Source organism: Aspergillus pseudodeflectus (genome assembly GCF_044049435.1).
Source record: "Aspergillus pseudodeflectus strain CBS 756.74 chromosome Unknown BJX68scaffold_110, whole genome shotgun sequence".
Lineage (NCBI taxonomy): Eukaryota > Fungi > Ascomycota > Eurotiomycetes > Eurotiales > Aspergillaceae > Aspergillus > Aspergillus pseudodeflectus.
The window spans coordinates 40,806-60,718 of NW_027263886.1; the positions used below are offsets into that span (position 1 = coordinate 40,806).

Consider the following 19,913-nt stretch of genomic DNA (forward strand, 5'->3'; position numbering starts at 1 on the left):
CTAGGTTATTTGGTCGGGGGAAGTGGCTTATGCTGCCTTGACCAATTCCATCATCAATTGCATGGTAGCAATCGTCTTGGCACAACCGTCGGCCTTCTCCTACTCTTACATAAAGTGAATAATAAAAGTACATGAGTACTCATTGCCAGATAGCGGACCTGCGATAGCGGAAAATCTCGTGTATTGGAACTCAATTATGATAACTATGAGGCAACAGAAGTTCAGGCTTTGGTTGGATCGGCATATAATCGCCCCAGTGTATCACCCTTAGCGATCCTATCCAGTCCCTTTGGAATATCTGCAAAGGGAATCTCTTCCACAATTGGGTGAATCTTTCCCTTGGCAATCAATTCGAGCACCACTGCTACCTCCTGAACCGTGGAGCCCGCAGAGCCTTTAAGGGAGACTGCTCGAGCAACCAGCTCGTAGGTGTTGATCGTACTCTCCTTCGCCGCGAGTCCAACAAGAACGAGGCGTCCTCCAGTTTGCAGAGCATTCACAGCCGCTGCGGTGGTGGTGCCTGTTCCCGCAAAATCCACAATTACATCAAACTGAACTCCAGCCAGCTTGTCCAGGCTCTTTGCGCACTTTGATACCCCGGATTGTAGAGCAGCGACATATTTCTTGGCGCTGATATCGATCCCATACACTTTTGCACCTGTGTAGGCTGCGATCTGGACGGCTGAGAGACCCAGGCCACCCAGGCCAATGATCCCGACAGTTGAAGAAGAAGAAACTTGGCCTTCCACAACAACAGCATGGTACGCAGTGGCGACAGCATCGGTAGCCACAGCCGCTTGAGCAAAGGTGACACCGTCTGGGATTCGCACTGTCTTTTCGGCTTTGATCACAACGTATTCTCCGTAGCCACCGTCGTAGCCGAGGCCAGCTGTTGTCAAAATCTCCTCCAGGGTGACGGGATGCTTGATCGCTATTCCAGACACGACTCTGTCGTTGATGCTGAATTCAGTAACACCGGTTCCGAGCTCCACGATGACGCCTGCGATCTCGTGTCCCAGCGTAACAGGCAGTTTAGACACGAGAATATTATCCTTGCCCGAAATCACATTGCAGTCTGTGTGGCAGAGACCAGTGGCTCGAACTTGAACGAGCACTTCACCCTCACCAGGCTTGGGAATCGGGACATCATGTAGTTGGAGTCCCTTTGAGACCCCGGCAAATTGGAATGCTTTCATCGCGGAATGTATTTTCAGCTCAGGTCTTTAGGCACGGTGGAGGGGCTCGTCTTGGTAGGAGAAATGACAGAAATATGACTCTCTGGGAGTGTTTGGACTAAGGCCGCTAACTAGACGGGTGAGAGAATCTTTGTAGTTGATCTCGGAAGTTTGAAGTATTAGCAGGTATACGATGCTACTTAAGTGGTGTCAAGAAATATGGGGTCTTACTGGTGCATTTTCCGCAAATGTCTCCTTGAGGGTATCCTGCGGGCGATCGCGGGGTACGGAACCAAAGCCCTTCAGAGTTGGACTGCTCATCGGTACCCTGAGACCGCAAACTGGATGTGAGTGATCCTCCGGACTCCACATAACCCCCCGTGGGGAAGATCCTGCTCGGTGAACACCAAAAAAATACCTCAGATTAACGTTTCGGACCGCACTGTCATTAGAATCAGGTGTCAGTAAAATAAGGCATAGCCGAGGCCCCCAATAATTCACAGAAACTTTGCTCATTTGTTCGACAGAAGACGAGGACAATCCTGTTGCTCCTGACCAATTGACTATTGCCCCGAGACGGCAGAACATAACTAAGCATTCCGAGAATCTGTTCGGCCTCGGGTAGCGCGCAGACAATTGATTGAATTCTTACCTAGTCGGTATACCCTGTTCAATGAAATTCTGTGGCTTTCTTGTGCCGTACTCCATACCCTCTTTGAGCCTGTCAAATTCTTAGCTTCATTCTCACCCGATCGCGACTCCTACGGCACCATACATACTCTTCCAGAAGACTGCTGACGTCTAGGCTATTGACCTCCATACGATCCGAACCACGATCCGAACCTTCGGCAACATTTCCATGCCTCCATTGGTTGCCTTCCTTGTCTGGAGAATCCCTGTTATCGCGAACTTCTCTGACCTTGTCGTCATGGATAGGTTCGGAAACCGGAAAACGATCTCTTTGTCGGGTGGAGTCAGACGTAACACGCTTTAGTACAGAGCGGAACGCCTTGACGAGTTGCTTAAGATAGTGACATATGATGGCCTCGAGGATTTGCATAGAAAGCCATTTGCAGGCTACAGAAATGTGGAGATAATAAGGAATAGGTTATAAAAAATATAAGGTGAAACTCCTAATACATATTCTACTCACTGCAAATAACTATAAGCCGCTTCTCCTGCAAGGTAGCAGTGTGGGCCTTTTTCAGTACCATCAAAAAAAAAAAAAAAAAAAAAAAAAAAAAAAAAAAAAACCGTAAAAATAAAGCGGTCAAACCTTATCCCTGGGTATTAGACTTCTAGCCTAGCGGCCAGACTGCAGTTAAGTGGGTGACACTCCTAACCACGATAATAGCCTAGCTTAACTTCCCGCTCTACATAAAGCCTGTTAATATTCATACACTGCCAAATCAGTAATGATTATAGGAGACATACAATACTGTATTTTCAGAACCTAATAGAATACGGGGTGGCTGTGGGAGTCTTGAAGCCCTATGCACTTTGATATGTTTAGATCGATTCTGATGATATGTGTCCTGTGACGTCCCACCACTTGAAGTTCATCTTGCGCACATAATTCCGCTGGCCTATATTTCGGAATCGCCAGCTGGCGGCTTCACTGTGTATTTATTTTCGAGTGAAAGCCTTGCAGAATGCTAGCAAACACATGCGCAGCCTAGGTATCTGCTTGCTAACCGCTCGTGTGCTAGGCTGTAGTCTTTGAAGCTAGCTTTGCGTATCTGCTCCTTTATTTGAGTCTCCACATAATTCTAAGCTTTTTTGTCGATTTTCTTGCTTTTCTGATTGGAAGGCCACACCATTTCGGGCTGAGGGTGTCGCTGGAATTGTCGGGCCTGATGCAGTCGTCCAGACGCCTTCAATGGGGTCAGGGAGCCTGGGTCAGTCGGATACGCCCGATGGTAGATCGCACTTGCTGCTGCTGCTGAGAGTGGCCCATGATTGTTGTAGAATAGGTGGGCTTAGCTAGGAATCTGAAAGTGAGGATGTAATTGTTGATACCGTAGTTGGTAGGTATGACATTAATAAAGCTATTAGTAGTCTTCACCGTAACATCTCGGCTTTAGCTATAAGTTAGTGTCGAGATTGACCTTCATACATCGCAGCATGCTAGTCCCATGCAGCCGGTATCTTCTGGAGCCAACCAGCTGTTACTTGCGGTTGCCAAAGAGAAACCATCCAATATTTGACGGTGGCTAATCAAGTGGCTTGATTAATAGATGAACACATATCTCGTGGTAGTTAGATATAACCCGCAGGATTATTACTAACAAGCCTTTACTTAGGCCGATATCTGGCTCTAAAGAGTTTATCTTGGGACAAGCTTGCTTTCACCCCTAGCGTTACGGCGTCTGTTTGAGCCAAGTCAAGTGCACTGATTTTACCTACTAGTATTGATGGCAAAGACAGGAGCACTTCGGCCCGCGCAATGACAACACTAACCGACTCGCCCGTATCCCCGTTATCCAGAACATCGCCCGCCAACTCGACTTTGTTCACAGGGCAGGGACACAGAACCTAGGTATGTCTGCAATGGTACACGAGAAGATTATGGTATAAAACTACGCGGTATCTATGTACGCCACGCATAAATATCCGGCCTTGATACAGATATGCGGCCAGTCGCTTTCTGATGGCATGGCATACGACGCGATACACGGTTTGTACCTGGGCCTTTCGGAATGGGCAGACGAGTAGTATATCTAGCAGCCATGGTCGGTGTATTTAAGATGGATATGGCCAGCACGCCGTCAACGTGGCCAAATGTTGCTCAGAGGAATGTTTCTGTGCCTGGCCGACACTGAACAGACTCGTCCTCTGGTCTGCCCACCGAAAGCTGAGGTACGGTGAGCAGATGGATGCTAATGCTCACGTCTCCCGAACAGGCGTTACAGCTGATCTAGGTGAAGATTTCATTTTTAGGTGGAGAAGGATCGCTCCTCTTTGCTAAAAACCATATTTCCCTTGGCCATGTCCAAACGAAACGGTCAAGACAACAAGTCACCTAGCCAACTCTATTAAGACGTGGCGCCTCTATGCTTTCATTATGGTGACTAGTAGGTGCTTTATATACCTGGTGACTACCATATGCTCCCTCAGTCATCTACTAACAAGGCTGTTAGTAACTCCCTCGCACCTTCCCAGGTACGTACTGGCTCCTTTATTCGTGGTTGGTTTATGCCATCTATAGACGCTTGTCGATAGAGTGGGAAGCTTAGGATCTGACGAGAACCAAGAATGTCCAGTCGTTCACTTGGTGTAAGTGCTTGGAAAATGGACCCAATTGAAAGCAGTTCCTCACATTTCCCTGCCCAGCCTACTGAGTCGTCCGCTTCATTCCAACGAACTTCCATGGAGACGATAACCACAGAGGCGGAGCAAAAACACATAATAACCGATGCTGTAGATTGCGGGCCTCGCCCTGGGTGGCTCGACCAAAACAATCACCAAGGCTTCAGAAATTCCCCATCGAGAAAAGGCCAATGAGCATGTCAATTTCTTGCTACACATGGAAGCCCAAGCAGGCGGAGATTCATTAAAGGGCGACGATGGTCTTTATATATATATCTTGTTTCCATCCACGACAGAAAGTACTTGGACACATCACCTCCTCTCCCTGAAGGAATTATATCGCATTATTGCGTAATATGAAGCAATAGGACCAGCAGAAGCTGTTGGAGGGGCATAGTAAGCCTCATTCTTCCTGCACCGGGGGATTAGAGGCGGATTCATAGTCGTAAATTTTGTTTTGACGCGTTCGAGTTCTGAGATGACCCCAAACTTGAACCCCCTGTTCAGCTGCCCAAAACAGATTAGTGGCACTATCTCGCGGGTCCAGGAAAATCGAACATGGTGGAAGCCACGATCGGCTGGCGTTCCCCCTGCTTTGCCCGGGCTATTTCCATGTTACCTACTCCGTACACATAAGATATATCCCCTGCCGCATAACCGACAGCAGAATCGCATGGGTGATTGACTGGTCACAGGTTGGGAAAAAAAAACACCCAACAGTCTGTTGCTGGCGGCTCTCTGGTGTGAAGCCTCGGTCCATGTGGAAAGTCGAATGGAGTGAATAATTGGCTGAAGGCAAGGAGATGGTAAAGATGATGATAAGCTTACGGTCTGGCGGAGTCGGTGGATTGAAGGTCATCGGTGACCGATCAGAGCTGCAAGGAATATACCTGGGCAAGGCCCAAAAAGACTAGACCAGTCCAACCTGATCGCTTGCGATGCCTGGTTATCTTGTCGAAACACGAGTCACGACACGGAAATATAACACCACTTTTTTTTTTCTTTAAACAATTTGACCGATATAATCATGACTTGAACGTTTATGATAAGGCTCAAAGCCGGGGAATTCCGAGTCCTGGTCGTCGACGAGATGGATGGTTGGATGTTGAGGCCGGAAGGAAATACCCGGGCATCTTCATGATGAGTAGCCTTGATCATGCTAAGAATCGGGGTTCCCGCGAGATGAAGCTGCTCAGCCTCAGCTGAATGGAATCATAGAGAGCCAGCGTTCGCCGTCTCGTCGTCTCGCCGTCCCGCTATCCGCGGTTCCAGTCTGCGACGTACTTAAGACCGTTTCCCCCTCACAGCGCAGGCGATTCTTCCCACAACAGAATTACGAGGGGAAATAAAATTAATATCTTTAAAGTTAATTAGATTTAGCGCGACCGCATGTACCTTACCTAAGACCTCGTTATCGGTGATGCTTGGAATGGGGACATTATTAACTTGCGCGCCCTGTCCTAGCGGACTACCAAGAGCGAGACTCAGAAGACGCTTAGGCAGGAATCGATGTGTGATGACGGCTTTCATCTGGGCGGGGAGTTTGGAAATGCCTTGTTGTTGTGAGCTCAGGGAGAGTCGACAGGCAAACGACGGAAGACTGAACAGCTGAGGGCTCGTGGGCAGTACTGAATCGTAGAAAAAGTTCGCCAAGATTTAACGAAAAGCTCTTAAAATGAAGTACTCCTCAAAAGGTGGCCTTTCTAAAAGGCAGTTGAACTCAGGCCGAGGGAAGCAAGGGATACCGTACTCAGCAGGCGATTAGCCCATGGCTCAATTGCAAATTGCATTCCTGGTAGCCTTCAGAACGTGCAAATGTCTTGTAAATTTGTAACGCTTACAAACCGGGACACTGGCGAAGTATGGATCGTCCACTTGAAAAACGGGAGGCGAATAACGCCACGGCCAGGTTAACGAGTTTCCACAGCACTGCCAACAGAAGCGGGGCCTCGGAATCGGGATTATGAGTCGAATGCCCGACCGTGCTTCGAGCTGTCAACTCATCTACCCGGCTCCGAATATAGGGCAGGGCCACAAATTAGTTCCCCATGGGGAGTGGGAATTGGCTCGTATCTGGTCTGCCTTAGTAAACATGGTGAAATCATACTGTCCTGTCTCACCCGAGGTAGGACATTGACCGGGTCACGGATATACCAGCATAGAATCTCCCGCAGCCGGTAGGTTAACATCTTGCCCTATAAAAGATACAAACTATCCTTGTTTTATGGGACTCCTTCCGTCGGTATCCATCCTCAGAGAAACTACGGACTCGCTCAAAACCGCTCTTTGGACAAACCACTACAATGACGACTCTGCAAACTGTTCCAACTTCCTTTGTCTCGGTCAATGGACTGAGAATCGCCTATCGTCGCTTCGGAGCAAGCAGCCCACTGCCTTTGGTCTATGTCAATCATCTTCGCGGTAGCATGGACACGCTCGATCCGCTTTTATTTAACAACATTGCCAAAAGCCGCGAAGTGATTGTCTACGATAGTGCTGGTATCGGGCATAGTGAAGGAACCGTGCCGGACTCTATCCCCGAGATGGTCACAGTCCTGGTCGACTTCCTCGCTGCGCTTGAAATCCCCAAGGCCGATTTCATTGGATTCTCCATGGGTGGAGGCATAGTACAGTATCTAGGATATGAATACCCGCAGCTCGTCCATAAACTTATCCTGGCTGGTACTCAATCCGGAATCGGCGAAGGTGTGGCGCTGCCCCCGCGGGAGGTCCTGGAGAGCGCGGGCGCAAACAATGACCAGCCCCCAACAGAGGAGGATATGATGAGACTTTTCTTCTTCCCCTCTGAGACCAGCCTCGCCCTTGGGCGTGCATGGTGGAAGCGAATCCACGAGCGAAATGTGCCAGGCGAACTCCGGAAGGGATATCTTACTGGCGCTGGCGCTCAGTCGCAGCTCAATGCCATTTTCAGACACACCACCGATACTAGCACCTTTGATCGATTGCGAGACATTAAAGGCCCCGTTCTGGTCACCAATGGCCATACGGACATCATGTCGCCCACCTCCAACAGTTTTGTCCTGCAGCAGGAGATCTCCAATGCGCAGCTGCATCTTTATCCAGATTCAGGGCACGGACATCTCTTCCAGGTGCCAGAGCTCTACGCAAAGCAAATGGAGTTGTTCTTGAACAACTAGAGCCTGTTTCAAACGCATGACCTCCGTTATTATCTCGTCTTGCAGCGGACTCCGTAGGAGGTGTCTACATGTCGAGGATCGAGGGCATACGCCGTATGAGAGGGGTTTAGACAACTCTCATATCTCTTGGAGGAAGCTATTGATGGAAGGGTTCTTAGATAGGTTACATCGGCTTAACTCTGGTTGATTTTCTCGGTCTCAATGAAATTAAAGAAATATGAGCTCTTTTATAACATGTCAGCCGGAGCTGGTGGTCGACCTCCGAAACTACGGTGAAGGTCAACAATGCGGTGAGATCCTTCAGGATTCAGCGATTGGAGATCCTCCAGCACACTAAAAGTTTTGCTATCTTTTCCTTATTTAGTTTAGTTGATTATTTGATTACACTGTATTTAGTTCTCCATTATTCGCAGTTATATGGAATGATTAGACCTCTTGATTTCTATTATTCCATTGGATCCTCGGCCGGCTTACAGTTATGAGCCCGGGTTGCTAGGAATATTCTTCTTTATTATTACCTAGAACCTGCCTCCAGACCTTTCTTACCTAAATAAGCTTATATAAAGCTATTCTAACCTTGCTAATTGCGCGCGAACTTCCCCTGAAGTATATACTAGCCTAATATAGACAATAATTTACTTTAGAACCAAGCTGTTAAGGTCTTAGTTATCTTGACCTGTAAAGATGACTGGCGTGGCGTTAGTATAAAGCTATAGAGACTACTGTAGATCTAGCAGGAATATAGGAATATATAAATCCTAAGATTATACTAGAACCTAAAGTCCCTTAATAGCCTACTAGACCAACTGCTCCTGGTCCTAAGAAATTAAATCAGCAATATAATACACAGATTTCTATATATATTAATAATAAGAATGAATTTTAAGAGTTTAAAAGGGCGCAAGTAGTTATTCCCCCGCGTGGCGGTTGCGTGGCCTCCTGTTGGGGCTGTGACAATTTTACTTTATTTAATTAGTATGATCTATTTTATAGGTAATCTAAGGGTATATTATAAAATAACTAAATAAAATTTAAAAATTTAATAATAGTAAGAAATAATAAATATAATAAGCTTATAAAGCCTTTATACCTTATTATAAAATTTTATACTATTTTATTTTTAGCCTATTTTCAAAGACCTTTTATTATTGTTTTTATTTTTATTAGTTTCCTAGGATAAAGAGCCCCTAGTAACTATCCTATATCTAGTATAATAGTAATAAATTATAGGTAACCTACTTTATTAGGAGGGAATTATATTATAATAGTAAAACCTAACTACCTTTATGACTACCTTATTTAAAACCCTTATATAAGCTACTAATTTAACTATTAACTAGGATACTAAGGACCTAGGCTTATAATAAAGTAATTTATAAAGTTTTCACTAATTAGCTTTTTTTAAATCAAAGGTAGTATACTAGTATATTATAGGGGTTATAGCCTAACTAACTATTTAATAGCTATTAGGTACTAAATCCTAATTCCCCCTTTATATTTAAACCTTATAAGGTTCTACTTCCCTATAATTTTTTAAGTAATTTTATTTATATTTATCTAACCTAGACTATTAGAATTATAATTTTCTAAGACCTTCAAAATTTATTAAACCTTCATAATATTCTTACCTTTGTGTTAGGAACCTTATATAGCGATACTAGTGATGAACATTGAACATAGGTTCTGTAAGACCCTCACCACATGTATATAGGATAGTTAGAACTTCGCGGGCTGAGTCAGCCCCTGGCTGACTTAGCACATGAAAGGATATCCTCCCTTCACGAAGGCAGAGACTTCGCAACTCAGCATTAATCTACGATACTAACCTGACTATTGATTTACGCATGGATTATATCTTTAATATCTCTTATTAAATGCCTTTATACCCTTTCACACTTATCACAACCCCTTTAGGCCTCAGGTCCTTATAGGTTCTGGGCATATCAAACCTTTAAAAGGTGGCTCCTTTAAAGGATTTGATATAGTGGCCTAATGGTCCAAGTTTACCTTTTGCACGTGACTCAGAGGTGCGGGTAGCACTTTGTTAATATCACCCACCAAAGCGCCAATGGATCGACTCCAACGCTGCTTACATTCTTGTAAAATAAGTAAGAGTATAAAAAGCTTAAAACTTTAAATAAAGGTGTAGGATTTATTAGTATTAAAAAACTCCTTTTTTAGGCTAATTCCTTAATAAAAGCTACTTACTTCTTTATAATACTTAGTATTATTTTTTAAAGGCTTAGACTAGATTCTTTTTATAGTTGTTATATATTTATAGTATTATTATATACCTTATTAGTTACTAGAAACCTTTTCTTACTACTAGTAATATTTTCCTTCCTTTTTATAGTCTTTTAGTATTCTTTTATAAATCTATAGGCTTTTATAGCCTTTTTATATTCTAACTTTATTTTTATAGACCTAGTTATAATTATATAACAAAAAAGGCAATTAAGGAATATAAGATAATAAAAAGGCCTTTTTTATTTATATTAAAGGTAAAGGAATAATAATTATAGCCTATTTTATATATTATTTTATAGCTTACCCTTCTTACCCCTACTTACCCTAGTAGGTAATATTTTTACTAAATTCTTACCTATCTTACCTATACTCACCTATACTTACCTATAATTTAGCACCTGTTACCCATAAAGCAGCAACACCCTTGGGGCTCATTTAACTTCTGGCCACGTTTATTAGTGTGGCTTAAGTACGGCTAAGCGGACGGGAAGCCCTGTTCTCCACACCCTGTGGTCGTATGTACCGGATTCTTACACGGAAGGAATTATATCCTGTACAGAGTACGTCTGGGGATTTGACGAGGCGACATGGTTAGGGTTGGATCATGATTGCCGCTGATGTGGCTCATGTACGGGTATGCAGTTCGATGTCGCATCCCGGGGGCCCTATTCGTTCCCTCGTTCCCACTTTCTCCACTGGGCTATCATCCTGGATTGCTCGTAGCCGCTGGGCTGGGTTTTCGACATATTCCTATGTTGCCGGTACGCGCGTTGGACTAGACTACTGGTAATATAGCGAGCTGATACAGGAGTCTCCAAGTTGTCCGAACGGTATTCCGCCCTTGAGTTCAAGCTCATCAAATTGGCTGGGACAAGGCTCTCCAGAGTGACCGGAACAAACATGAGAGTTTCCCGTACGGCATTCCAGGAGCGCATATCTGGATTACTACTATGAGCATGGCAAGTAGCTTAGGACCGCTCGGAAATAGATTCCGCTGGAAAAATTAGTAAAATCATCTATAACCTCTCAGAAAACCGCCCTCGACAAAATCCCAAATATACACATGCTAAAGCCTCGCCTTGAAATCCCAAACCGCATCCCCCTCAAACGTCTCCAACTCCTTCACATACCCTTCCCACAACTTATCGGACGTCATGGGCGCATAACAGTACGGCTCAACCCCCGTCTCCTCAACCAGCCTCTCCAACTCCGGAAGCAGCTCATCCGCCGCCTTGGCCTCCAGCGCCTGCTGCTCCTTGCGGCTAATCACCTCGACGAACCAGGACGATTCGCGGAAGATGCTCGCCTCGTAGAGCGCGATGATCTTGGGGTCAAGGCCGATGTCGATGGCTGCTTCGATGGCCATGCGGTAGCCGATTGCGAGGACGAGGGGGAGGGCGAGCGGGAGGATTGCGCGGTTGAAGGGTTCGCTGCGGTGGTTCTTGAAGCGTTTGACTAGGTCACGGGCTTCGGCGAAGAGGCCGGCTTCGTGCCGGGCGAGCAGGCTTTGAGGGTTTTTGGGTGGGGGTGGGGAGTAGCGGCCGATTAGGAGTTCGCTGGCGAGGCCTGGGAACAGGTTAGGTTTGCTGGTGGGACAGGATATGGAAGAATGGAATGAACATACGAATAGCGAGTACTCGAACATCGCCTTCAGCAGTCGCGACTGCGCGGAATTCCATCTATAGATCTTAGGTCAGTACACATGTCATCCTTTCCTGCCCTGCAAGGCGCGCACTCACCTCAGCAGCAATGATCTGATTCCGATCATAATACCCCTGCCACCCACACCCCTCATTCAACGCCTTAAGACTGGTCTGGAAATGATGAATCGTAACCGCCTTGAAAGTCGTGGCAAAGATATGACTGATGCGCGAATCACTCTTCTGATGAATACAGTATTCCCTCCCCGCGTAGATGAGGAACGCCTGGAGGACATGTGCTCGCGCGATAGCATGTAAAATGGGCAAGTGCTGTGTTCGGAAGTTGATTACGGGCATGGGTTTTCCATCGTGGCCCTGGACGTGGCGCCGGAAACTGAATTTGCTAGCGTTGTACACGGCCATTTTGATTAGTGGAATGGTGCTGCCTGCGAGGAAGAGGGTGCCGGCGCCCATGCGGTGGATGGTTTGCAGGAAGTTGTCGCGCTCGTTGCGGGGCTTCTCCAGCGTACCGAGTAGGGCGGAGAATGGGAGCTCGACGTGGTTGAAGTATGTGAGGGCGTGATCGATTGGATTGGCACCCGGGCGTTGTGGAAATACTCTAGAGAACATCTCGCGTCAGTTTCGAGCACATCTAAGGACAAGCGATAGATCCATAGAGGCTTCAAGCTTTTGTCTAAATACTCACTTCGAGGTGACGCCTTTGCACATCTTCTTACCATCCGACATGGGAACGAGGAATGGTCGGACACCGCGGTCCTCTCCCTCAACGATAAGGCGCGCGATCACAACGGCAATGGTAGGGAGGCCGTTGCGGGGTGTGTTAGGTGGCATGCATCTAAATTACTCACGTTAGCCCTGGGTAGACAAGATTCGAGAGCCATTATAGGGCAGCTTACTTGGCGGCATTTGGAGTCGGCGTGTGTAAGTCAATCTTGCCGTTTGGTAGAAGCGTTGCGGTTGTCTCTAGGTTGCGTGCATCCAAGCCGTGCCCGAGCTCGGTAAGCATGAATTGGGAGCTGAGAAATTGTTAATAGGCGCAGTTAAAGGACGTACGTAGAGAAAAGGTGGATGCGGGACTCACGAGATATCCACATTCAACGCCTGCTGTATAATAGGCCCTAGTTCGGGATGCGTGGGGAGGAAAGGAGCAACTGTGCCAACAAACAGATTATATCCGACGCTGATCAAGTTGATTGCGCTCCCATCCATGGCAGTAAGCATGTCCATGTGCAGCTTCCAGAATGCGGGCGTCATTTCCACGACATCCTGTAATGTCAAATCTGGTTCATGCCAATTAGTCAATTGCAATTCTTAGTGGACAGCAGTGGCAGGGAACGTTACTGTGAGCACGCGCTAAAGCCTGAGCTCTCTTATATGTAAGTCGTGTTCGCTCCTCCAGACTCATAGACGCTGGCGCAGGCTTCATCAAATCTGAGCGCGCCAATTCCAATGTTTTTTGAGGAGTGTGCCATATTTGCTCGTAGAGCGCACGGCACTCTGCGACTGCTGTATTTGATTCCGACATGATGATCTGTAGTCAAAGTGTGTTTGTTTTTGATAGACGGTGAAGACATTATTGCCTGAGTCGTTGGTACACATCTTTTATGTGTTTGTTTCGGTTCGGCCGGCCCGTTGGGACGACAGGGGCTGAGCTGAAGAGAGGTCCAGATCCCAGTTCGCAGGGCAATTATAGCCGACGCCCCACCGGTTCGTCAACAAATTAAACTGACGAGTTTCAGCCTTTGCTCACTTTGATTCGCTAAACCAAGTCACCGACATATAGCCGCCTCATGGCTGGCTGGAATAGGTTCTGACAGCGCACTGCGTTCAGCCACGAGTTCGTGAGACGTGGCCACCGTCGCACAGCCAAGGCACTTCAGGCAGCGCCCTGTTCAATGCTGGCAATGGCCAAGGCTCCAAGCGCGCAGAGACAGCTTTTCCAGAAGAATTGTGATTGGTCACGTGTCACTATGGCTGGATGGGCTAACGCGCTTTCTGGTAAGGAAGGATCCCAACTATCGAAAAGCGGGTTAGCAGGGCTCGGTTGGAACCTGCCAGGCGGGATTTTCGGCGTACTGCGTGCGTATCGTTCGCTTGATTAGTTCAACGTCGCTGGAAATCCTTTCCATCGGTAATTCCGAGATTTGACGAGGGTGGATCCGTGCCCTCCCCGGGGGCCCCGTAGGTACGTACCGGAATTGTGGTTCAAGCGAACATGCTGCGCAACTGTGGAACTCGCACGGAGTATTTGTTTTGTTTATATGTTTCTAGTTTCAGTTCGCCTACATACGAATCCGTCGCGCACGATGTGGCTTGGAGGTTATGTATCTACTATCTGTGTATCTCAGCTAATTCTGATCTAGATCCGTTTCCCTTGCTTTGCACACTGTTCAGAATCTCACTCGCGATATGTATATGGGAGCCTGCCTGTCAGTTCCACCACTCTCCATCAACCTTCTCCTCACTGTTACTTCCGAGGTTCCTATCAGCCCTTTACTTGCGCGTCCTCGAAAACATCGCATAGTCCAGCTCCGACCACCGTCCCTGGAAGCCGATTCCCGGATGGCCCCATGTACTCAAAGCTATCGCCGCGAGAGAAATCATCGCGCCTTCCAGACCCATAAAGGTAACCTCGTCGTTCGCCAGATGACTATCGAATCCGCCACTCAACTCGGCGACTCGGAAGACGCTGCGGACATAGATGCATATCGTTGCGAGACCCTGAAGGACCAAGAACGAGCCCCAGCTCCTTGAAGCGCGGAGGCCCGCAAAGTCGGGATGCAGCGCGAAGCCATTATTCTCAACTGAATCCGTCCCCGGTGATGCAGTGCCTTTTGTCCGGAACGAGAGTCGATATATCCGCCACGCCAAATCCAGACATATCCCCAGGTAGAGTGTCAGCGATGCAACCTGCGCCGCAAGCCCCGCAAGCATGATCTTGATTCCAGCTTGTATGGTAGAAGCCTCGTCTGACGTTGTAATCGCGCCGCCAGCTGCCTGGAGAAGCAGCGAGACAATATCACACGCGACAAAGATGATAGAGTAGTTTCGCTGCTTTATTCTTGAGACACTCGTGGTGTAGACCGCGACGATGCGCGCGAGGGGGACGTAGATTGCTGCGCTGAGGAAGGCGGGGGCGATGGTTAGGCAGACAATGTACCTGTGGACGATAACATTCAGTCAGAATCTTGCTTTTTCTTTTTACGGCTCATTTCTGCCTTGGATATGTGCTGGTGTACTCACATTGTAAACCACCTATCGATGAAAGGGTTGCTCCGCATCTTGATGCGTGCTGCATATCCCAGTACCTCGAGGATCAGGCCGCAGATCGTACTACCCATAAACGACCATGTGCGGGTGCGGATTCCGATGACAAGCTGGATGAGGATGAGAAGCGCAAAGAGAGCCATGTAGAATGCGTTTCCGGCCAGGTTGGGCAGGTATGTGGTGTGTGCGAGTGATATGGGACATGTGTCGAGGGTGCATTGCTGACTGTTTGTAATCCATGGTGCGGGCGCAGTGACTCTTGATGCCATACTCGGTTTCGTGAGAAATGCCTTTGTTTTGCCAAAGATTTGTGTGAAAATTGGTCACATGAATGGCACGACTCGGTTTGTACCCTCGGCCCTACATATATAGCAAACAGGCATCAACATTGACTAATCTGAGAGGTGATGATCAAGACTAGATCGTGAATAATAAGGACAAGTCCAGCTATTTTAGACACTGAAAGGGGTCTGTATGCATTTACGCAGTACTACTAGCCACGAAAGCGGTGGTAGGAGCGTAAAAGCGACTCAGTGCGATGCTCATCATGGAGGCCGGCCTGGTCTGTGCTCTGCATATACGCGCGACTCGCGAGGTCCACTCACGTTCAGCAATAATCTCGTTTGATTGGCTTATATGTAAGATAACCCCAGCTGCTCCAGTCTCCCAACGCAGTTCATTGGTCCAACTTATCTGTCGTCCAGTTCTCATCCCCAGCTCGACGATACCAAAGACGTAACCCAGAATTAGACCCAGTAATTTCAGCATGCACAGACTTGATACGCGCAGCCATAGGAATTATATCTTCTGGCCCCAATGCGCCAGTCTCAATCCCAATAACCCGCGTCAAAAGACGAGCCGTCGCATCAGACGACCAGATCCCCTCCTGCCAACGCCATCGACGTAGTAAAAGTAACACTTCTTGTCTGACTAGCCAGTCGCGACACTTGAAGCCACAGAAGAAGAGCGGCGCGATGACTCCAAGGTTCACGGAAAAAGTCGGAACAGGCTCGAGCCTTGATATGGTTGTGAGTAGTCTCTTTGCTAACTCGATGCTGTGTTGGAAGTGTGCGAGGAAGGCATCGTATCGAATTTCCCGTGGCTCTAGCGAGGACTGCGTTTCCACGCTCAGAATGACGTAGAGGACTTCGCTCCACAGTTTGAGGAGCACTAATGCATCGCGATCGCGCTGTGAGCGCTGTTGAAAGGCGATGGTGGATGCTTTGGTTTGTTTTCTCCAGGCACATAATTCGCTGAAGAGGGTGTCTGCTTCTGACGCGACTCTTGGAGAACCAAGCAATATAAGTCGAGCAAGACTAACCACAAAATCGCTGGCTGTGGAAATGTCATCGGATATTTCTGGGAGTCGTCTTGGAACCAGAGAGGGGAAGGAATCGTCCGCGATGACCTCTGGCGTGCTGAAAGCTAACCAGCTCAAATGTACTCCAGCGAAAGCCCGTTCTATCGCTGTACTCACTGAGATTTGGTGTGGATTATGGCTCGTATACTCCTTCAGCAGCTTTAACCCTGACCGCAAGTGGTGACTTGCACATTGCGCGTTTTCCTGGAACAGCAGCGTAGAAACCAGGAGTATGCAGGTGATCAACGCCACCTCCATACTCTGGCGGCCTAGGCGACCGGCCTGTAGTATCTGTCGAAGGCAAACTATGGATTTGTTACACTGCTGCAGAGTGAAGGTTCCCTGCAATGCCCTGTTACTGGCGCCCGACCGTAGTTGCAGGAATATATAGTTGAGCGAACCTAGGGCAATAACAGCATGACAAACCGCCGGCTGCTCTTCACTAACCTGATGGACTAGTCGCTGCCAGAACTCATCGTAGAAGTAGCCAGCGCACTGCGCTGCGGTGGCTTTTCGGAAAAAGTCCAGATACTGGCGCTCTTCCACATCGAGACTTGACTGACCTGCAGCTGCGAAAACTGCTGGCGCTGGTATTAGGCCGGAATGATGATGGTAGTTGGCAGCGGGTGTTCCTCCAGCTATTTGGCCTCCCAAGTCCACTCCACGTGCATGCCTCCTGCGGCGATCTACTGTTTCTCGGTACTCGCATGCGCGTCCAGCACGGATGCACATGAGGCAGGACGGCTGACCCTCGTCGCATTTCTTATGCCGACTCCTATCGCCCACGTGTAAGTCTCCGGCTAGCGGCTGATTGCTATGCGGGTAGAGGAAGATCAGACGTACTTGCAGGTTGCACAACCAGTGCGCACCTTTGGCCGACTGGCGCGCATTTTTCTTTCTTTTTCGGTCTTGTCGTTTTGTGGGGAATGGTTCATTCTGGTGGCTTGTTGTCTTGGAGGTTGAGCTTCGTAAAAGCTTAGATCTGTTCGCTGGAGGGAAACTGGAAGCTGAGCTGCTGAGGTCGAGCTCCGCCGGGCTCCACCCGTTTTAGGCAGCAATGGAGAGAACACGGAATATCAATTACTCGAGATCACGACCTAGCGTCTCTTTCCGTGGGGCCAGGCGGAATGAAATCTTATCTTTATTTGAGACCTCCGCTAAGCCGTGAACCACGTTAAGCGTCCACCGTTCGGCTCTTCGTTTGCGATGCACGTTACTTGTGTGCGTATGGATCTTCGGACCTTGTACGGGGCAACCCGGATTTAAAGGACATTGGAAACTTGCTAAAAGATTAATAGGGCATATATCGTAGAGTAATACAGTACAGCATTCAGCATCGCTGATACAGCGACGCCGGAACCGTGGTCCGTCAAATGGCCGATTCTCATGGGGTACTTTGGACTCAAGGGGATGGGGCCCTGAGAATGGGGTAAGGGCGGAATTGGGCGAGATTGATATGTGATGGAATGCACACCAGGATTTGTATGCGGAGATGTGTGCGGAGTTCGTGCTACAGAAGAGGACGATTGAGCCTGCGACTGGATCTTCGTCAAGGCGGGACTCACGCTGCTCGATCGGAATCGCGAGATGAGTCTGGATAAGATTCGCAAGGTTGGGTTTAGCGAGGAGTTTCCTGTAGGCGAGGGACGTTTGAGGACGTTTGAGCGTATTGCGAAGGAGAGGATTATTCCGCCGAGGGGTGCTTGGGCGTACAAGGTGGAGAGCCATAGATTTGCTGTAGTGGGGATCCAGACGATCAATGTTAGCGCGAGCTCCAAGACGCAAAGTAGAAGTAGAGGCATATGGTTGATGCTCGACAAATATATGCAAAGGGTGAAACGGTACGTCTACACCTTGTGATAAGCCAGAAGGACCGCTGACCGACCTCTATAAGAATCTCACCTCTCACTGGGAACACCTCCAACCTTCAATCACCCTCTTATATCGTGTCTTTTGCCAAGGAGGCAGTTCGTCAATGGATGTAATTACTTCATTCCATCCTCCGAGACATCTTCTACAACCATCATATCCCCGGATGTACAATACGCCAGTATCAGGCCCACTATGGTAGGAGGCAGACCTAGCCTACAGAACCATCGGACCCCATGGGGCTGATGACTATATAGACTATCTGGCACGCTTACCGCAAGGCTGCGGGGGCAGTCATAACGTTGAGTAAGACCGAACACTACAATAACCGACTAAGGACACCTTGAGCAACCACTATATCAGCCCTCGTGCGACAACACCAAAGGCTGAGCGGATCATCCAATCTCCTAGAACCCGGGATAAGCTGCTTCTGCACCGCACAAAAAGAAACAGAATGCTCCCTCTCTTCGCCAGGGTGTCTGTCGTCTGACCAGTTCCCAAATTCACTCCTCTCATTCCACATTCATTTGCATCCACCGTCCCATCCACTCTCTTTACCCATAAATCCGAACACCAACAATGATAAACACCTTATCCATCCTCCTACGAATCCTACCAACCCTTTTACTCACTACTCTCCTTCCGGCATCCACCTCCCAATCCTCCGAACAACAACAACCCTGCTATTGGCCCAACGGCTCCCCCGCCTAGCACTACCTCCCTTGCCCCCAACAGCCGCGTCTGCTGCCTCGTCAACGAGTCCTGCCTCAGCAACGGCCTCTGCTACGGCTCGCCCTATAACCTCGCGTACCGCGGCGCCTGTACAGACCGCGAGTGGCCGGAGAACGAGTGTCCGCATGTTTGTTATACGGGTGCGTAGCCTATTGTCATTCCACCCTTTTTATTCAATGTCCGTATTATTGACTGCCTGCGGCGCGACGCTGATAATTTTTTTTCCGGGGGCTGCAGAAGTATCAACCAGCTTTGCCGACATCCGCCCAGGCCCGGGTAACCCGCGGGGCTTCGCGACGCGTGGGCCCTCGGGGTGGGTCACTGAGATCTGCGAGTGGAATCTGTCGACGTTCCGGTGGCCGCCAGCGCGAGTTCTTGTGGCGCAGTTGGTGAATGTCTCTGCAAGTGCGGCGGAGACCGGGACTGCAACGCGGACTGTCACCGTTACTGCGAGCTCGAGTGCGAGCGCGAATCCGGACTCGAATACCGATGCAAATCTCGCTACTGCAATTGGCGGTCGGAGAGACTGTTCAGATACGGAGAGGAGGTTTGGCGCTGGATTAGGGCTGGGCCTGGGCATTCCGCTGGTGGCTGTGTCGATTGCGCTTGTCATGTCGCGGGTGCGTGCAAAGAGAACGATGACCGGAGCCGGGGTGGTTAATCCTGCTGGGGTGTTTGGCCCTCAGAATATTTATCCGATCTAGGTCAGCGGAGCCCGGGGGCGGGCGTTGGCGGGGAGTTGCATTCGCGTGGGTTGCCGCCGGAGCTTTCGGAGAGGGATACGCATGAGCTGCAGTAGAGTAAGGGGGACGAGGGCGGGATGTGGTATCTGCTTACTCTGCGCCCCTTAGTACCTTTTCCCTGCACCAAGCTCCTAGCTACAAAGTTCGCTTACCCTCATCTTTCCGCTTCCCACAGAGCTTCCTGTACATGGATGAGTTTGCTCAATAATTATACGTAGCCATACAGGCGTTGTGCAAACATACGTGCTGAGGCTATTGAGTATCCGCGCACTCATTCTATTCTTCTTGCACATACGACCACAGCGTGTAGAGAGCGGGGCCTGTGCTCCGCTCAGCCATACCTACAGCACATCTCGAGTGCGCTTGAAGGGTGGATAATCCCTGCGCCTGGG

The 19,913-nt window shown here is 48.6% G+C and overlaps 6 protein-coding genes across 6 annotated transcripts; 2 read left to right on the forward strand and 4 right to left on the reverse strand.

Moving 5' to 3' along the window:
* Nucleotides 1–221: 221 nt before the first annotated feature.
* BJX68DRAFT_274459 (zinc-binding dehydrogenase) lies at nt 222–1,196 on the reverse strand (the record flags this gene model as incomplete). Its single annotated transcript, XM_071047671.1, has 1 exon — nt 222–1,196. One exon carries the CDS (start codon nt 1,194–1,196, stop codon nt 222–224), a length of 975 nt encoding a protein of 324 aa, XP_070892206.1.
* Nucleotides 1,197–6,500: 5,304 nt separating this feature from the next.
* Nucleotides 6,501–7,970, forward strand: BJX68DRAFT_250470 (alpha/beta fold hydrolase). The gene has a single exon (XM_071042256.1). It carries the CDS (start codon nt 6,788–6,790, stop codon nt 7,640–7,642), a length of 855 nt encoding a protein of 284 aa, XP_070892207.1. The 5' UTR covers nt 6,501–6,787; the 3' UTR covers nt 7,643–7,970.
* Nucleotides 7,971–10,686: 2,716 nt separating this feature from the next.
* On the reverse strand, nt 10,687–13,113 carry BJX68DRAFT_250471 (putative acyl-CoA oxidase). Its single transcript, XM_071042257.1, has 7 exons — nt 12,892–13,113; nt 12,632–12,830; nt 12,447–12,566; nt 12,236–12,385; nt 11,629–12,148; nt 11,514–11,568; nt 10,687–11,455 (listed from the first exon to the last, which is right to left on the reverse strand). The coding sequence occupies exons 1-7, from the start codon at nt 13,073–13,075 to the stop codon at nt 10,956–10,958; spliced, it is 1,728 nt and encodes a 575-aa protein (XP_070892208.1). The 5' UTR covers nt 13,076–13,113; the 3' UTR covers nt 10,687–10,955.
* A 722-nt stretch (nt 13,114–13,835) lies between these two features.
* Nucleotides 13,836–15,086, reverse strand: BJX68DRAFT_274460 (RTA1 domain-containing protein; the record flags this gene model as incomplete). Its single annotated transcript, XM_071047672.1, has 2 exons — nt 13,836–14,710; nt 14,794–15,086. 2 exons carry the CDS (start codon nt 15,084–15,086, stop codon nt 14,044–14,046), a joined length of 960 nt encoding a protein of 319 aa, XP_070892209.1. The 3' UTR covers nt 13,836–14,043.
* A 271-nt stretch (nt 15,087–15,357) lies between these two features.
* On the reverse strand, nt 15,358–17,142 carry BJX68DRAFT_250474 (Zn(II)2Cys6 transcription factor domain-containing protein). The gene is made up of 2 exons (XM_071042258.1): nt 17,021–17,142; nt 15,358–16,952 (listed from the first exon to the last, which is right to left on the reverse strand). The coding sequence occupies exons 1-2, from the start codon at nt 17,110–17,112 to the stop codon at nt 15,494–15,496; spliced, it is 1,551 nt and encodes a 516-aa protein (XP_070892210.1). The 5' UTR covers nt 17,113–17,142; the 3' UTR covers nt 15,358–15,493.
* A 622-nt stretch (nt 17,143–17,764) lies between these two features.
* Nucleotides 17,765–19,482, forward strand: BJX68DRAFT_273407 (uncharacterized protein; the record flags this gene model as incomplete). Its single annotated transcript, XM_071047454.1, has 3 exons — nt 17,765–18,018; nt 18,758–18,918; nt 19,016–19,482. The coding sequence occupies 3 exons, from the start codon at nt 17,765–17,767 to the stop codon at nt 19,480–19,482; spliced, it is 882 nt and encodes a 293-aa protein (XP_070892211.1).
* Between the last annotated feature and the right edge of the window lie 431 nt (nt 19,483–19,913).